Source organism: Schistocerca gregaria, chromosome 2 (assembly GCF_023897955.1).
Source record: "Schistocerca gregaria isolate iqSchGreg1 chromosome 2, iqSchGreg1.2, whole genome shotgun sequence".
NCBI lineage: Eukaryota > Metazoa > Arthropoda > Insecta > Orthoptera > Acrididae > Schistocerca > Schistocerca gregaria.
This window is the reverse complement of record NC_064921.1, coordinates 572,815,388-572,835,238: the sequence shown is the minus strand read 5'-3', so window position 1 is coordinate 572,835,238 and position 19,851 is coordinate 572,815,388. Positions and strand designations below refer to the sequence as shown.

Sequence of the window (19,851 nt, the reverse complement as noted above, 5' to 3'; positions counted from 1 at the left end):
GGTTTTATTGTAAAAAATGTTTAATAAAAAGTTTTAAACGATTAAGAGATCGATCAGTGAAAGCCGAAGTCTTCAGCTGTACACCATTGATCCCTAGAAGTAATGATGATGAAGGAATAGTAGGGAAGCTGTGTTACGAATGGTAAAGGAATATATAAGAATACTAAAATAAAATTAAAGAAAAATATTTAAAAGCAAGTGATGCTGAGTCCTAAGTATACACTCTTCTAATTCTAGCTATAGTTAAAATTTGTTAACACACTAATACTATTCCTAACCAGCCCAAACTGTCCATTATGGTGAGTGAAAAGATAATTACATGCTCTAAATATATTAGACACGTTTGGTTTCAAATCTCATAAAGGCAAGCAGCAAAAATTTTGAAAACTGGTGTATGGATTCCGAAAGCCAGTGGTATGCTTACGTTATATATTTTCTGTCTTTCTCCGCCCAGATCTCATAGGAGTGAAAAAGTACAACTGTTAAAAAATGGTGCTCCACAGCAAACTGAAAATAATAAGCGAGTCTGTAGAGTTTATAAACCAAAAATTTGGGGCGGGGGCGGAGAGAGTGCGACAACTGGAGATCACATACGCTTGGTCACTGTAACTAATCCTTTAGATAACTTCAAATTGTGAATCAAATACATGCAGTTAAAATGAACAGTTAAAAATGACATCAGCTAGCTGCTTTTAGGAAATTTACTTTAAAATACCTACAAAACAGACTGCACAAAAATTCAAGCATATCTCATAAAAACTGAACACAATCATGTATTTCAAAATTTCATGAACAGTTCTCTTAAATTTAAAGGTAACACTGGAAGTTTTAAGGTGTGCATTGTAAATTAATAAGCAATCTCAACAATTAAATTCAGGAACATTTGTAGCTCAGGAAATTTGGGTCCCATATAAACTAAATGGAAAAAAATGAATGTACACATTTTATAAAAAATATCACTATACATTTTTTTTTTATTTTCAGCTACATAGTATGTACAAAATCATTCAGATAAAAAAATTAAAATCATGGATCTGTTCCATTTTTACAGACTACATATCCGAGGTGCTCCATTTGTGTGCTTCCTCTTCTCGAGCTCGCCTTGCATTTAATTCTTCAAACCATTTCTTTTCATAGCCATTAGAACGGTCAACTCCATCCCAGCGATGTCCTGGTGGTATACCAAACCTATTTGGTAAGTATGATCCTTGGTATTTTGGTTTTTCTGAAATAAAAATAATGAACTCAATGAGAATTAAAAATCATTTCAAAACGTGTTTCAAACCCAATAACATAAAACAGAATCTTACTATTGAATAAATAACACTACCCTCATACAGTCAGACAAATACATCAGGCAAACGCACAAAATCATGATGAAACAATTTTTGACCATTGACTCTTTCTTTCTTTTTTTCCTTTTTAAGATTTCTGCTTCATATACTATGATCCTGAGAAAATCAGGTGCAACAAAAGTAAGCAAAAATTCAGTGTGCTTTACCAGTGCGAAATGCATAATGCCATATTGCAGGAAATTTCACCCAGTTCACAAAAAGTCTTCAGAAGTCACAGAAGTGGCATAAAACGAACTGCACTACGAAAGAGTGCAACACCTTAATGCAATAACATAACAGATTACAATGATAAGAACTAGAAACTACTAAGAGCTTTTCAAATGACTTAAAATGAGCACTACGAAGTTAACCTTAAATTTAGATCATGAAATTTGAGATTATTTACATGTCTCATATCTGTTCGAAACTTGGTAAAAAGAAGACATTACTTTAAAAGAACTTCATATATAATCTGCAAACATACTGCTCCCCTCTCTTATGTTTACTAAATAGCTGCTGCTGTACTAAATTTGTATCAACTGAACTTATGACTAGGGACCAGATAATTGCCATTTTACGATAAATGTGAATACAGACGCAAAGTCTCCTGAAAATGCAGAAAAACAAACTTATCTAATACACACTACTTAATAAAGAATTATTTCCAGGTGCATTTTTTATCAGAGATAGTTTGAAATAACTATTTTCTGCGCACAAATGTCAAAAACAAATTTTTAGTTATTGGTACTGCACATCATCTGGCAAAGCCCAGTTCGAAAAGAATGTGCGTAAGAATGTGTGTGCAAAATAAAATGTGGACAAACACAACATCATATCAGTGCACTTGATACTCTGATGCTGTGCCATGCCGTCTGTATAAGATATAACCAACGTAATGCAATGTTGCACTGAGCCATGGGATCTAGCATCTGGGAACAGGGGAGCCATGAGGGAGAGGGGGTTGAACAGTGGCTGAATCAAATAGCATTAGAGGTATGACCCAAACTATCTTGTTAACAACACTCTGCCAACTTCAGCTAGCAAATGTGTGGTTGCCATTTCCAAAAGCTTTGTGTTGTGCATTGTTCACTGTTTTATCATTTTGAACTGCGTAAAAGACGCATCCTGGAATTTCAATTACCACTCTCACAACACCAAAAGATGCCAGTGATCCCTCTGACAATATGGCAATGTAGACTGCTGCCCCTGTGAGAGGGGAGGCAGGGCTTGTTTCCCTGCACTGCTCCTTTCCCCTCAAGTGGTCAATATTCTTCTTTGTTTATACTCATGGCCATCCATCAGTTCATGTGTCTGCACTCTACAGTGTAGAGACTGGAAAACAATACCTATCACATATTTCGATCACGCTGAAATTCTTCCCCTAGCATTTGAATACAGTTATTTTCATGTCTACACTACGTGTCTTGAAGATTCTATCCTTAGAACTGTCACATATGGGTCACATGGCTATGAGTGCCCATAGAAGGTCAAATTAATATTCTGCAGAATTTTTAATTATCAGATTGGGTGGGAAAGGAAAAATAGTGTTGAGAAACATCTTAAATCAGACACACATTCAGTCAACTGGTGGGAAAATGTTGCTGCTTCTCAACAGAAGTGTCATTTGGTGGAACTTAAATATAGCCAAAAGAAGAAAATGAAAGGCCAATTTAAACAAAAAGCTGTTAAAAGTTTTCACAAAAGCAAATATTCCAGTCAAAGTTCCTCATTCATTTTTTTAATGATTTGAAAACACTAAGCCTTTGCTTTCAGTCATGCACCATGACAGCCTTTTAAATTTGATTGTCTATTTAAAAAAAATTAAAAAAGGGGGAAAGAGAGGAAAATTATACATCTTCCAGTACCAAATCATGACAAAATTTAGAGTGGAACTTCTTTTTTAACACTATCTGCAGGCTGTACACATGAACAATGAACCTGTGCAGTGCTTCTCTTCAACTCAACATGTCTTCAGAAAATAATTTTTGGCCTACTACTACTACTACTACTACTATAGTGTGCACATTAGGTTATCAGTCAGCCATGAGTGTAAACAAACCAGAACTTAAGACCACCACAGGGAGAGGAGCAATGTGAGGGGGCAACCTTGCCCTCTCTTTCATATGACTGGCAGCCTACACCGTTTTTCACTTCATCAAAAGCACAACTGACACACAGTGATAGTGATCATCAGACGGGAAGTTTACACATTATAAATCACTAAAAGGCAAAGGGCACTATCAATTCCTGAAACAGGAAATAAAGGAAAACCCTTACATTATGTCCATTTATTTACTAGACTGCACTAGACAAAAACACTATCAGCATAAATACGTTACGTGCACACACTCCACTGCAGATTAAAAATTTCATCCTGGCATTTTATATTTTTTGATAACTGATACAGCCCATTCCCCTTGCACTCTCTCCTACTTTTGCTGGCCAACATACACAATTTGCACTGACCTTTTCAAAGGGGCCCTGTTTCTTGAAGATGGCAGATCACTTGTAACCAGGAACCAAACTCAGCCATACGAAAAGTTATGGTAAGGCATTTCTCACTTACAAAGGTTCACAAATTTTCTTTGCGGCTTCAATCAAAGGTGCCTTATCCTCCAGAGCAATATGCTTGGGGAAATTTTAAGTAATGTAAGCTACTGTTGAAATACATGTCTCCCATCTTGTTAAGGTAGTCTGAGGGAAATTGGGGTAAAACTGGTGCAATGTTTTTAAATATCTTTAAATATTGGAGCTTTTACAAAGATTTTCTTAATACTCGAAATCAACTTGTTGGCACCCAGAAAAAGCCAACCCTGTGATAACCATGTGCTACACTATCCATGTGGAGCATGTTTGGAAATAGGACTTCTAAAGTTTTCCCAGCCTTGTCCATGTATGGTGCAGTATCCGAGATGAAAAGTACTACATTGTTTCACTGAATTTCTCGGGCTACAGTAACATCAACGAATGAGTAAGTAACAGCGCAATAGTTGACTTGTTAACCATTTCCAGATACACTGTTATAAGCAGGAATGCTTTTACTGATTTGCCTTCTTAAGGATCTAACTGTCCAGCAATGACACTGGTAATAAAACCATCCACAGGATCACTTTACTCGTCGATGGAAATAATTTTATTTTCTTTACTTCATCTTTAATGATTTTTTATTACTTTATGGTAACATTCACTTATGTAACTTTTTTTTTTGCAACCTTGACTCACTGGACACAGATTCATCCTTACACTCCTCCAAAAACTATCTCAATGTAGGATTCTGTAGTTTCCAAAAGGGTTACGGTATCAACAAAAATTTTGCATAAATAAAATGCAAATTGTTCTTTCTGATGCAATGTTACAACTGCTGCTGGAAGAAAAAAAAAATCTTGCTCCCAGTAGTCTTGGACAGTGCGTTTTTGTGTTTGGTTGAACAACATGTTGAGAAATGAAATTTCTTTTCATAATTTACTGATTGCTCACATATTTTGCACAGACGTATTTTACCATCAGCAGACAAAACATTGGACCTAGAAGCATAAGTAACTTGGCAATTTGCTGTGTTAAAGGAACACTGCATTTTGACATGTTACTAGCTACCCTGAAAGACAATACCATAACAAAAACTGGAAGAGATGAATAAAAAATAAAAAAAACCTTCTAGCTTTGGCACTTGTTGCTTTTGAAGAAGGTACGATCATCAGTGGAGACTAATAATCCTGTTAATTACACACAGCAAATGGAGTAGCCTACACTGGCTACAGTAGGTAGATGCATGATACATTCTAGATTCTTACAACAGGCTCCGAGCAAAACTACTGTAAGCAAAATTAATGCACAGTAGTGAAGGGCGTACGAGGTATAACTATATAAAGTAAACCTAAGTGGGAGCTGCAGTCACTCCATTTGCTATACACCGATCACATCAGCCGTACTTTGGAAAGAGCCACCAAGTAAGCCTGCTGCTTATCACTCTATATGCTAGAAGCCATTGCATTAGTGTGATGTCACCATGCTATACAGCTATTGGCTGCAGATGGAAAACAAACATCTGAGATGATGTAATCCAGAAATTTTCACATCTTTCACAGATTTCAGTTTATTTCCCTACGCAGGCTATAAATTTTTGCTATTATCAAGATGAAAATAAAATGAAAAAAAAGCTCAAAACTGTATGTTTTAAGGATAATTTGTGGTAGTAGTGTGCTGGGAAATGACTCAATCACCTCATACAAAAGTGATAGTGTTTTCAGTTATGTACTGTACAGTATTCCTAACATCAAAACCCACTTTTTCCGTAATAGATGTATTATATGACGTAACATTTTGAAATTTATTTCTTGGTTGTTTATGAATTTGCAATTTGGTTATGTCAGTTGATGTTATGAACATTGGTAACATTGGTACCTAGGAGGAGAAAAATGAAATTCTCCCATCAACTTTGGCTTATAGCTTCTGTGCCCATTTATAGTTTATAATCCAGTACTTTAGGAATTTCAAATGTTTCATAAGGTGAGGTCTGTAAACTTATTACGTGTGTTAGTGTGGTGTGGCAGCTGCACTGGATGTTGGGTGACATAAGAAGTTGCCAGGAAATGGTCCACCTTTCCTTGATTTTGACCAAGCATATTCTTTGAGTCTAGGTGTTTGACAATAAAAGGTTGATGATATTGTTGATGAATACAGTAGCACATCAGAAATACACGCAAAAAGACAAGACAGAGTTATAAGTGGCACAAGAAAAGATGGCAGACGGGCCGCTTCCTCACCTACTGGCTCGATCCAGAACTCTTCACTCTGCCTGTCCTTGTTTTCTACTGATGCTACAATCCAGCAGTAGTTTCATCATAATTGTGCAGTGGAGCTAAACATTGCATATTGCAAATGACATTGGCAATGCCGATCATGGATTACATCAGCATTTCCTCTCTCACGTCTCCCCTCTCCTCAACAGTCTAAAATATTCCCTTACCTCCGCCACCAGCCATGTTGAGAACCGTCTGTCTTCTGTGCCACTTGTAAGTCATTCAGTATCATCATATGTCAATAAATAGGAAACAGAACGAAGTCAAGCAAAATGTCAAGTATGAAGAAAGAATTGAGGTAAACATTACTAGGAAGAAACATAAAATTGGCTATTGATATTGTGGGTTTTTGAGAAGCTCTAAGAATATATGGTGTAGAATCGCGAAAAATGTAAAATCAGAGAATATAAAAATTGGAGAACATAAAATTTAAGTTCCACTGTAAATGTCTTCTCTGAATGTCTTCTCTGAAAACTACCTAGAATAGATAATTTGGAGCCCCATTAATGATGGAAATAAAGACACAAAGGAATAAAAGGTGTTAGCTGACAATAGGCAGCGATTTATATCAATGGTGCAAGTTGAAAATTTGTGCCAGACCAAGGTCTCCTGCTTAGTAGGCAAATGCGCTGACCACTATGCCACCGGGACACAGTTGTAACCACAATCATACAGACTACCCTAGCACGCTTCTCAACAATCCGAATTCTCAACTTGCATCACACACTAGTGATGTAGTGCCCCTGCTCATTAGCCTCATTACTTGTGACATCTAACCCATTTCTGTTTGAGTTTGAGCTAGGTGTGTATATATGCACTGAAGGGATCACTGGCTGTCATCACCTTAATGATATACAGGGTGTCTCACATAACTATGCCACCTCAAATATCTCTGGAACAACAATAGATATTCAAAAACGATTTTCACTAGTATGAATGTACAGCAGGGGCTTAGGAAACCAAATACTATGAGAAATTTTGAAACATAAACAAATACTATTTTCAACACAAACTTCTGTATTTCTGAATGGACAGCCCCTATTATTTCATATACAGTCAATATCATGAAAAATCACAAAAAAATCCCATTGGTTGCTTCACAATACGTCAATTACATCCCGAAAAATTGCAAAGCGAAGTTGACATTTGAAATAAATGAAGTGCACAGCTAGCGCACGTCCTGAGACTCAAGTGCGCTTTTCAATCTGCCAGTAATCGTGATGTGATTGACGTACTATGTCAGTGGAGTGTTGATGAATGGTGTGGTATTGTGCGACAACACATCATTGACCCATATTTCACTGATGGCACACCTGAACGGGATAGTTCAACCCCTTCTTGAGCTGTACCTTACTTGAACCAGTCCACCTCTTATAATGTCTCAAATAATGCAGTTCTCTTCTCTCCAATTCTGTGTATAATGTTTATTGTTGCAAAATGATAACTAGAGGTACAATTAGTGGTAACACACTTTGTTTCACATTTCTAAACCTCATAAGTTGTGAAATATGTGGCTTGTAAAGGGTAGCAATGGTGTCACAGTTTCTGACATAATGCATCACATGTACTGTGCTCATAGCAGGGGTTGCCTGCACTGGCACATGTTGTTGTTGTTGTTGTTGTTGTTGTTGCAGTCTTCAGTCCAGAGACTGGTTTGATGCAGCTCTCCATGCTACTCTATCCTGTGCAAGCTTCTTCATTTCCCAGTACTTACTGCAACCTACATCCTTCTGAATCTGTTTAGTGTATTCATCTCTTGGTCTCCCTCTATGATTTTTACCCTCCACGCTGCCCTCCAATACTAAACTGGTGATCCCTTGATGCCTCAGAATATACCCTACCAACCGATCCCTTCTTCTAGTCAAGTTGCCCCACAAAATTTTTCTTCTCTCCAATTATATTCAATACCACCTCATTAGTTATGTGATTTGCCCATCTAATCTTCAGCATTCTTCTGTAGCACCACATTTCCAAAGCTTCTATTCTCTTCTTGTTTAAACTATTTATCATCCACATTTCACTTCCATATATGGCTACACTCCATACAAATACTTTCAGAAATGATTTCCTGACACTTAAATCTATACTCAATGTTAACAAATTTCTCTTCTTCAGAAACACTTTTCTTGCCATTGCCAGTCTACATTTTACATCATCAGTTATTTTGCTCCCCAAATAGCAAAACTCCTTTGATACTTTAGGTGTCTCATTTCCTAATCTTAATTCCCTCAGCATCACCCGATTTAATTCGACTACATTCCATTATCCATGTTTTGCTTTTGTTGATGTTCATCTTATATCCCCCTTTCAATACACTTCCCATTCTGTTCAGCTGCTCTTCCAGGTCCTTTGCTGTCTCTGACAGAATTACAATGTCGTTGGCAAACCTCAAAGTTTTATTTCTTCTCTGTGGATTTTAATTCACACTCCGAATTTTTCTTTTGTTTCCTTTACTGCTTGTTCAATATACAGATTGAATAACATCGGGGATAGGCTACAATCCTGTCTCACTCCCTCCCCAACCACTGCTTCCCTTTCATGCCCCTCGACTCTTGTAACTGCCATCTGGTTTCTGTACAAATTATAAATAGCCTTTCGCTCCCTGTATCTTACCCCTGCCACCTTTAGAATTTGAAAAAGAGTATTCCAGTCAACATTGTCAAAAGCTTTCTCTAAGTCTACAAATGCTAGAAACGTAGGTTTGCCTTTCCTTAATCTGTTTCCTAAGCCAAGTCGTAGGGTCAATATTGCCTCACACGTTCCAACATTTCTACGGAATCCAAACTGATCTTCCCCAAGGTCAGCTTCTACCAGTTTTTCTATTCATCTGTAAAGAATTCATGTTAGTATTGGCTTATTAAACTGATAGTTCGGTAATTTTCACAACCGTCAACACCTGCTTTCTTTGGGATTGGAATTATTATATTCTTCTTGAAGTCTGAGGGTATTTCACATGTCTCATACATCTTGCTAACTAGATGTTAAGAGTTGTTAGGCCTGGCTCTCCCAAGGCTGTCAGTGGTTCTAATGGAATGTTGCCTACTGCTGGGGCCTTGTTTCGACTTAGGACTTTCAGTGCTCTGTCAAACTCTTCACGCAGTATCATATGTCCCATTTCATCTTCTTCTACATCCTCTTCCATTTCCATGATATTGTCCTCAAGTACATCGCCCTTGTATAGACCCTCTATATACTCCTTCCACCTTTCTGCTTTCCCTTCTTTGCTTAGAACAGGGTTTCCATCTGAGCTCTTGATATTCATGCAAGTGGTTCCTTTTTTCTCCAAAGGTCTCTCTAATATTCCTGTAGGCAGTATCTATCTTACCCCAAGTGGGATAAGCATCTACATTCTTACATTTGTCCTCTAGCAATTCCTGCTTCGCCATTTTGCACTTCCTGTCAATCTCATTTCTGAGATGTTTGTATTCCTTTTTGCCTGCTTCATTTACTCCATTTTTATATTTTCTACTTTCATCAATTAAATTCAATATCTCTTCTGTTACCTAAGGATTTCTACTAATCCTCTTCTTCTTACCTACTTGATCCTCTGCTGCCTTCACTACTTCATCCCTCAGAGGTACCCATTTTTCATCTACTGTATTTCTGTCCCCCATTCCTGTCAATTGTTCCCTAATGCTCTCCCTGAAACTCTCTACAACCTCTGGTTCTGTCAGTTTATCCAGATCCCACCTTTTTGCAGTTTCTTCAGTTTTAATCTACAGTTCATAACCAACAGATTGTGGTCAGAGTCCACATCTGCCCCTGGAAATGTCTTACAATTTAAAACCTGGTACCTGAATCTCTGTCTCACCACTATATAATCTGAGACCTTCCAGTACCTCCAGGATTCTTCCATGTATACAACCTTCTTTCATGATTCTGGAACCAAGTGTTAGTTATGATTAAGTTATGCTCTGTGCAAAATTCTAGCAGGTGGCTTCCTCTCTCATTCCTTACTCCCATTTCATATTCACCTATTAAATTTCCTTCTCTTCCCTTTCCTACTATCGAGTTCCAGTCACCCATGACTATTAAATTTTCGTCTCCCTTCACTACCTCAATAATTTCTTTTATATTATCATACATTTCATCAATCTCTTCATCATCTGCAGAGCCAGTTGGCATGTAAACTTGTACTACTCTGGTAGGAATGGGCTTCTTATCTATCTTGACCACAATAATCCGTTCCCTATGCTGTCTGTAGTAGTTCACCCGATTTCGTATTTTCCTATTCATTATTAAATGATACCCCTGCATTACCCCTCTTTGATTTTGTATTTATAACCCTGTATTCACCTGACCAGAAGTCTTGTTCCTCCTGTCACCGAACTTCGCTAATTCCCACTATATCTAACTTTAACCTATCCATTTCACTTTTTGTATTTTCTAACCTACCTGCCCAATTATGGGATCGGACATTCCACACTCCGATCCGTAGAACGCCAGCTTTCTTTCTCCTGACTAGTCCCTACCCCAAGATCCGAATGAGAGACTTTTTTACCTCCGAAATATTTTACCCAAGAGGACGCTATCATCATTAAACCATTCAGTAAAGCTGCATGCCCTCGGGAAAAATTATGGCTGTAGTTTCCCCTTGCTTTCAGCCATTCACAGTACCAGCACAGCAAGGCCATTTTGGTTAGTGTTACAAGGCCAGATCATCATCCAGACTGTTGCCCCTGAAACTACTGAAAAGACTGCTGCCCCTCTTCAGGAACCACACATTAGTCTGGCCTCTCAACAGATACCCCTCCGTTGTGGTTGCACCTATGGTACGGCTATTTGTATCACTGAGGCACACAAGCCTCCTTGCCAACAGCAAGGTCCATGGTTCATGGTGTTATGAGGTTCAATTTAGAATTCAACAAGGCAATAAAAGAGTACCAAATTATCTGCAAGTAATATCTAAAACATCCTTTCATCCCAATCAACACTTCACAGAGTTACATACAGTAAGTTACAGCAAGAAAATTTTCAATAAAATTACAGTTCAGATCACAGGATAGGCAAAATAGCTTCTGCACCATATCAGAGAACCGCAAACTTTTAAAAAGTGGCAAAACCATAACTATTTCTCTGCTGCACTGGATGACAATGACAAATGCATTAATGTTTGGCTGAGGATAAAATGCAAACCAAACGATAATTTGTCAATATTTTACAATATGAAATGTAATCACTGACAAAATTTCACTTACTAACTTACCAAAAATTTACTTGATAACTTATCATTATCCATTACTCAAAAACCAATCATTATAAGAGCATTTGTGAATTGAATTATTTACTGCAGAAACAAAGAACATAATAGATCCCATTTAAATGTTACAAATGGAACATGTATTTCAAATCATAAATGAAGTCTATGTTTCACACTGTGGTTTAAAGCGAACTTCTTGACTTAAAAAAAGACCACACACATGAATCTGGTTTCAATCATTTGAAATCAAAGAAACATCTTACCTATAATGGCCTACCTACGATAAGTTAAATACAATGCCCCAGTAGCAATCTCCACCAATACCATCATTTACAAGACATAAATAAATCTCTTCACCTAAAAAGTTAATGTCTTTGTTTTAATTTTTTTTAAATAAGGTAATTACCTTTGACACCTTCTTCCTTTTTCTTATTTCGGATGTATTCAAGCATTGGATCACCTTCTCTCTCTTGGTCCCGCAAGTGTCTCTCCAGATCTGCATCATCAGCATATCTGGCCAATGGTTTTGACATTTCATACAAATCTTCCTTTAACTTCTCTGTTTGATCTTCCACTTGCTTCAACCTAAAATATATAACAAGGTAGATTTTAATGTTTCATCCTAAGTATGTAGATGATGATGCCCAATAATACGAAGAAAGTTTTTGGATGTAACTCTACGCTTCTGCCTAATTACACATGAGGTAAACTGGTCACTAGCTATGCCTTCTATACAATACAATTTTAGTTTATCTACATAGGTTACACTCTATTTAACAAAATATCATGACAAGTTATAGAGAATTCTGGATGGAAATACTTTGAGAATTGAATGTTTTATCACAGGACTAATGAATCAATAAATACCATGTGGACCTCAAACACATCACTCTTTAGTACCTGTGTATTTTCTCTAGGCAGTAATGCACGAGTTAGAAGTTATCTTGCAAACTCAACGTGGATATAACAGACAAATGGTATTTTCCATGAAATGTATTCAACTTTTTGTTTTCTTGTGAGTCTTCCAGTAAAGGTTGCAGTTACCTCAGTGTCAGAAAGTTCACAGTATTGCATATACTCCAAGTCTAGCTCCTGAGTTTATTACATCAGTTTTTCCAATTAGGTCCACGAAGTGACAATTAAAAAGGTCTAGGCCTCTGTCATCATGTACCAGTTCCCCTTTCTTTAATAATTAAAAACAGTTTACCCATTTTACTAGTTGTTACCCTCCGTGGCAGTGAATTTATTATTTTTAGAAATCCAGCAATCAACCACTTTCCTGGAGCAAATAAAAACAAACAAAAATAAATAAAAACACACAAAAAAAGCGATTGGTTGCTGTATTTCTTCAATAAAATACCTCGAACATGCTCCTTGACCAAGATCCTACAGCTAATGTTGCGAAAATGACCCCTGGGCAATGGCAGCACTATTGTCACCTTCCAGCTGCAAAGCACAAGTGGCTTCAGGTGATACAACAGTAGTCTACTGTGCTGCAACAACACTGAGACGAGACATACAAAATTGTGTGACACGAATGGTCAAGATACATGTGCAAAGCAGCAGTGCCTATCCCAAAATAACTGTCAGCAACCTCTTTCGCCAACTCTACAACATATTCCTTTCAACCATCTTTTTAAGGCATTGGTCTTCTGACTGGTTTGAAGTGATCAGCCACGAATTCCTCTCATGGACCAATCTCTTTATCTACACATCCTTCCATCCTGTCCCCCCTCCTCTTCACTGTTTTCCGTAAGCACCTCTCTTTGCCAATTTTGCAGTGTCTCTTCATTCATTAAAAGACCACCTAACTTTCAACATCATTCAATAGCAACACATCCTAAAAGCTTCGATTCTTTTCTTTTCTTGGTTTGCTCACAGTCCATGATTCTCTATGATACAGTGCTGTGCACCAAACGGAAATTCTCAGAAATTTTTCCCTCAAATTAAGGCCTATATTTGATAACAGTAAACTTCTTTTTGTCTCTTTGCTTTGTCTATTCTGTTTTTTTGCTACTACAGTAGTAGAATTTCTTGATAGTGTCCAGTTTGTGGTCATCAATTTTGATGGTAATTTTATTGCTAATCTGTTCTCTGCTATTCCTATTACTTTCATATTTCTTCAGTCTACTCTCAGTAGATATTCTGTGTTCACTAGACAGTTCATTTCATGCAACAGATCCTGTACTACTACTTCACTTTCATTGAGTTAAGCCATGTCATCAGTAAATTTTATTATTAATATCCTTTCACCCTGAATATTAACCCCATTCTTTAACATTTTATTTCTGTCATTGCTTCTTCGTTGTATAGACCAAACAGTAGAGGCAAAAGCATGCAGCCCCTCTAACTCCCTTTTAATCAGAGCAATTCTTTCTTGGTCTTCGATTCTTAGTGTTCCATCATGATTCTTAAACATATTTTCTTTAACCCACTTTTCCCTACAGCTTAGTCCTATTTTTCTCAGAATTTCTAACATCTTTTACCATTTAACACTGTCCAATGATTTTTCTAGGTCAACAAATCCTATGAGTGTGTCCTGATTTTTCTCAAGTCTTGTTTCCATTATCAAGTGCAGTATCACCATTGCCTCTCTGGTGCTTTTACCTATACAAAAGCCGAACCGATTGCAATCTAGCAGCTTTCCAATTTTATTTTCCACTCTTTTGCATATTATTGCTGTCAGTATCTTATATGCATGAGATGTTAAGATTACTGTGCCATCTAGTAAACATTATTAACTCTGGAACAATACGCAGCTTTTGATATTTTAGTAATGTTTCTCACTACATACAAATATTCATTATGAGAGCAATAACGTGTACCAAGTTGTCGAATCCATTTAACCATGGCTTCTTACATACTATGTTGTGGCAACAATTACTATTTTAACTAGCAAACAGTTACAATCAATACCATATACATCACATTTATATACTCTCAGGTGGCATATTGCACATTCTTCTCTTAACTGTTGTAATATTATCAATCTTTCTGTTTTCCTTGTTAATATTTAAACATGACTTACGTTATCCACTATGGCCACCTAGATTTCTGTAACACCACATACACTAATGAATAGATAAATTAGAGCACACTGCATATATTCTTATACATAAAACATTTTCTGATATGTTGTTACTGTTCCATACAATTCTGATGGTAAGATTAACTACTGATGTCCACTGCAAAGCACAAAATATTTTTAAAAGTTCATTCAGGGTCCTTTTACAAATTAATGCTGGAAACACTACAATACATTATTTGACACTTCTTGTTTGTTAGGCCTCAATCAAATTTAGTTCCTGTTTCTTCCACTGACATGACCTTGTACTGCAATAATATGGTGTTAGCAAACAAGATTTGTTAACATCGAGTATTGATTTACGTGTCAGGAAGTCGTTTCTGAAAGTATTTGTATGGAGTGTGGCCATGTATGGAAGTGAAACATGGATGATAAATAGTTTAGACAAGAAGAGAATAGAAGCTTTCGAAATGTGGTGCTACAGAAGAATGCTGAAGATTAGATGGGTAGATCACATAACAACAGCAAACAAGAGAATCAGATATTGTCTAATTGTTTTCATTATATTCTTTCTTAGCTGTCAAATCAGCTAATTCTTGTGGGGTTTGGTATTCTAAATTAATGAGGCACTCCATCAGCACATAGGATTTTCTCCATTACAAGTACAAGTACTATTCACACACACTGAGAAGATATTCAATGCAGTGGCTGATGGAAATAACAGAATGGTCAAAAGCCTAAGGAAGGCATACGAATTTTGACTAATAGTAATACATGTATGCAGGAATGAGAATCACATTCTATCTTCATGGGAGTTGTGCCCATATTTCCCATATGTTGCTTGGCCCTTGCATCACAGTGTGATGTGATAAAAACTGATGGCATCTGGAACACTGTAGTAGGTGCAGATAGAGAGCTATATCTTACAGCTAATATGCCAAGTGTGGTATGTTGTGGGAGCTACATCTTTAATTTTCTTTATAATTTAGGATGTCAACATTCCCAGCTACCTCCTATTTGTTTATTAATATCCATGCCCTTTAAGTCTGTGAGGAATAATACTTTTTTCACATATTAAGAGTAGAACAGAACTGTCTTAAGAGAAGAGTGAAAGAAATTTTGCATTCAGAAATATAGTGACTTGACATAACAGTGCCATGTATCAGAGGATTCTCATTTTTCAATCTTTCAATGTTCTTAATAGCCCTTTTCGTCAGACACGGAACTCTGTATCTCTCATGTCTTGAGCAATATATGATTGGAGGAAACTGTAATGAAATGTTTTGAAGGGAACAAGGGTACACCAGTTGATGGGAAAAGAATAAAATAAAATACATAAAATTCACTGACAACATGGTGCTTTTGGCTAACATATAATGAACATGGAATAAAATAACTCATGGTCTGAGTGTGACATGGTATGAATGAGGGATGAGAATTGATAGAAAGAAAACCACAACTATGGTCACAGGTAAGAAACACACAATATCGGGAAAGGGGGGAGGGGGGGGGGGGGGGAATAAAAAAAATAAAAAAAAATAAATCAAAATATTTATGCACCTTATTAATGAAGCTAAGCAAGCATTCGAAAGGAAGTAGCTACTACACAGAATACTGAACAAACAAATGACAAAAAGACTGGTTAAACACTTTGTGTGGAGTGTAGTTTCATACTGTGTAGACACATGGCTGACAAGGAAAGATGCTGAAAATAGAATGGAGAGGTTTGAAATGTGGGTACATATATATGTAAGAGGACAGAAAAGATAATGTGGACAAAGTATTATGAATGAAGTATTATGAAGAGTCAGCAAAAATAATACAGGAGGTATTAAAGAGAAATACAAGCTGACTAGAACACTTGTCTAAGAAGACAATGCTTACAAACCAATGCTTTAGAAGGGATGGAGAAAGGAAAAAGGAGGAGGACGACGAAGAGGAGAAAATATAGTAGTTGACAGATAAAGTGAAAAACAGATATGGAAAAAAAGGACAGAAGGCAGAAAGATTTAGGGGTAATATTATGAAAACACTTGTTAACAGGTAGAATACTACTACTACTACTACTACTACTACTACTACTACTACTACTAGTGAAGACCTGAGCTAATTAGTTTGGTAACAACCAATATTGCATGGAGTGTTAAGAGTAAAATGTGATGTTATAGTTTCTTGAGTAGCCGGGAAGATACAGCTCTATCCAAACAGTCCTGTTACATCTGGGAAGGACTGGTAGAACTAAGCACGTATGACACAGATTGTCAACTTATGACTGTTTTTCCTCAACAACCACCAACACAATTAGGCACTGCTCACTCCACTCCCCCCACCCCCCCTCCTCCTTTCCATCCCCTTTGGTAAAATTTAAGCCACAATATCCAGTCACTGAAATGTACAGCATTTCATATGCATACCCAATGGTGGTGACACTAAGTACCCAGAGTTTACAGCATTAGAAAACTGACACATCCGACCGATCCAAAGATTGGGGTCTTAAAATTTGCCAATACTGATTGGATACAGGATAGGCATGCCAGAGTCTGTTTGGAGGCCAGATGATCTCTCTTAGTTCTTAAGCCAATGTTTTAACCCAAAATACGATACACTGTTTGAGAGCGGCGGGGGGGGAGTACAATAAGAAATGGGGAAGAATACTGGGTTACAGTATTTTAGGTGGGTGGGTGAGGGGAATATTACTAAGAAGTAAACAAATGTTGCATATTGAACAGAAGGAAAGGAAACGATACGAAAGGATCAACCAGTTTACTGATCTATGTCTTTCACTTCTACCTCAAAAAAGTCTGGGAAGTCCAGGATGGAATAAATATTTAGTGGTCTTATCATTGTGCCTGACTGCAGCTCAACACCACCTCTGTGTGGGGAGTAGCAATCTATCAATTGTTGATATGTCCACAGGATTTTTCTATCATCTGCTTTGTGTAATACACGTTTTAATCTGTCTTACACTACAATACTCTAACGTTTGCTATTGTTGTTGATGGATTTACAAGGACTCAATTAAAGTTGGCAGTCCCTCCAGCCTCTGGTGAAGAGAAATAAATCAAGAGAGAATTGTTAAAAGTTCCCAAAAATTGATAGGTCTATTACTTTTGATTAATACCTGTAATGTGTCACTTTACACAAATCATTCAGTGCATTTTGTTTTCTCTCCCCTATGTCAGCAATGGAAGTTTACTACTTCACAAGTGATATGGTGGAAATGATTTTCTACTACGGGTTGGCAAATGGAAGGAGACCGTGAGCCCATGCCCTATAAGGAGGGAAAAAATATCCACATCACAGAGTATCATCCACTAATGTGTTCAGCCAACTTTTTCAACATCTTAAGGACAGAGGTTCCCTAGCACCTAAAAGATGAACAGTGGATGGCGTCTGTCAGTTCACATACAGCAAGCAACAATCTCGAAGGAGCATTTGCTGCATTTACTGGACTTATGACCTGGAGCCAGTGTGCGATGATTGGCAGCAGCAGGAGGTGTGAACCATTCTCTTTCCTGAGTGGTGCTACACAAATAATGCTGTATCCATACCATCTTCAGTGCATCCAGGCACTAAGGCCAGAAGACCAGTGTAGCAAATTGCAATCCTGTCAGCTGGTTGATTTGAGGGATTGAAGGGACCAGACTACTAGGCCCATCGGTCCCTTTTTCCACAAACTTTAAACATCCACAATGAATTTAAAAAAAAAAAAAAAACAATGGAGATGACAAGAGACAACACAGGACAAGAAAGACACAGACAGAGACCAGAAAAATGAATTAAAATCACACCGAGTGTGATAGTGTTTGGCCGACCATCGAAACAAAACAGGAAAAGCCAACCACTAAGAAAGGCACTAAAAACCCCAGTCTAAAATCGTAGGCCGAAGGCCAGACACAACACAAAAAAAAAAGGACAAACATTTAGATCAAGCGATAAAAACCCCCTGCACAAATAAAACTCAAAACTAAATCTGCCATCACAACGTCATCTGATAAAAAGCGCAGGAAGTGCATCAGGCACTGTGAACGTCTGCCTGAGCAGAGTTAAAAGCAGGCAGACCAACATGATCTGGACCATAGTCAAAGCCGGCCCACAGCGACAAAGGCGGGTCCTCGCGGCGCAATAAATGGCTGTGTTATCCACCTGTGGCCAATGCGCAGCCGGCAGGGGACAACAGAGTCCTTGCGAGAGACCCGCAAGGAGGAGAAGCACCACGCACTGGTAGCCTTCTTGATAGCCCGAAGTTTGTTGGGTGAAGGAAGGGTGCACCATTTTTCACCTAAGGTGTGAAGTACCTTCTACCATAAATCTGACCTGAGGTCACTCTCCGAAAGGCCAATCTCCGAGGCTGGTGCACCGACAGCCTGTTTGGCCAGCACGTTCATATCCCGGGATGCGGACAGACCCGGTGTCCACACAAAGACCACAGAATAGCCGCAACAGGCAAGAGTATGAAGGGACTCCTGGATAGCCATAACTAGATGAGAGCGAGGGAAACACTGGTCAATAACTCGTAAACCGCTCAGAGAGTCACTACAGATAACGAAGGACTCACTTGAGCAGGAGCGGATATACTCTAGGGCGCGAGAGATGGTTCGGCAGGGAAAACACTGCAGCCAGCTGGCAATGAGTGTTGTTCATAATGATCCCCTAGAGTAAGAGCATAACCGACACAACCAGAAACCATAGAATCGTTAGTATAGACAACGTCAGAGCCTTGAAATGTAGCAAGGGTTGAAAGAAAGCAGCGGCTGAGGGCCTCATGAGGGACTGAGTCCTTCGGGCCCTGTGCCAAATTGAGCCAAAGGCATGGGCAGGGCACACACCACGGGGGTATACACAGGGGGGCCTGGAAAACAGGTGGGAGATGGAAAAACTCAAGCCCAGAGAGAAGAGCTCTGACTCGAACTGCATTCATACACCCTGACCGGGGCCGCCATTCCGGTAGATGGACGACTGACTGAGGGAACAGGAGACTATAATTGGGATGCCCAAGAAAGCTATAAACATGTGAAGCATAAGAGGCCAGTAATCGTTGGCACCAGAATCGCAATGGAGGGACACCATCCTCCATAAGTACGCTGTTGACAGTGCTTGCCCGGAAAGCTCCAGTGGCAAGTCGGATCCCACTGTGAAGGATGGGGTCAAGCAACTGCAATGTGGAAAGTGATGCCAAACCATAAGCCAGGCTCCCATAATCTAGACAGGACAGAATTAATGCCTGGTAGGATAGACCGATCGGCACGCCAGCTGGTGTGACTCAATCAACGAAGAGGGCTAAGGTGCCGCCAGCACATCTGTTTAAGCTGCCGAATATGAGGGAGCCAAGCCAACCAGGTATCAAAAAACCAATCCCAAAAACCGATCCATCTCCACCACAGAAAGAGATTTGCTGTCAAGATAAAGCTTTGGCTCAGGGTGAACAGTGTGTCACCGGCAGAAATGCATAATGCAGGTCTTGGCAGCCGAAAACTGGAAGCCATGCAGTAC

General features: G+C 38.4%; 1 protein-coding gene across 1 annotated transcript in view; it reads right to left on the bottom strand.

Moving 5' to 3' along the window:
• Positions 1-942: 942 nt before the first annotated feature.
• The window catches only part of LOC126333056 (BUD13 homolog), a 55,466-nt gene continuing 36,557 nt past the window's right edge, over positions 943-19,851 (bottom strand). Inside the window, exons 4-5 of the mRNA XM_049996708.1 lie at positions 11,740-11,918; positions 943-1,225 (exon numbers count right to left, since the gene is read on the bottom strand). Of these exons, the coding sequence (XP_049852665.1) occupies positions 1,053-1,225; positions 11,740-11,918 (352 nt within the window). The 3' untranslated portion in view covers positions 943-1,052. The remainder of the gene's footprint in view (positions 1,226-11,739; positions 11,919-19,851) is intronic.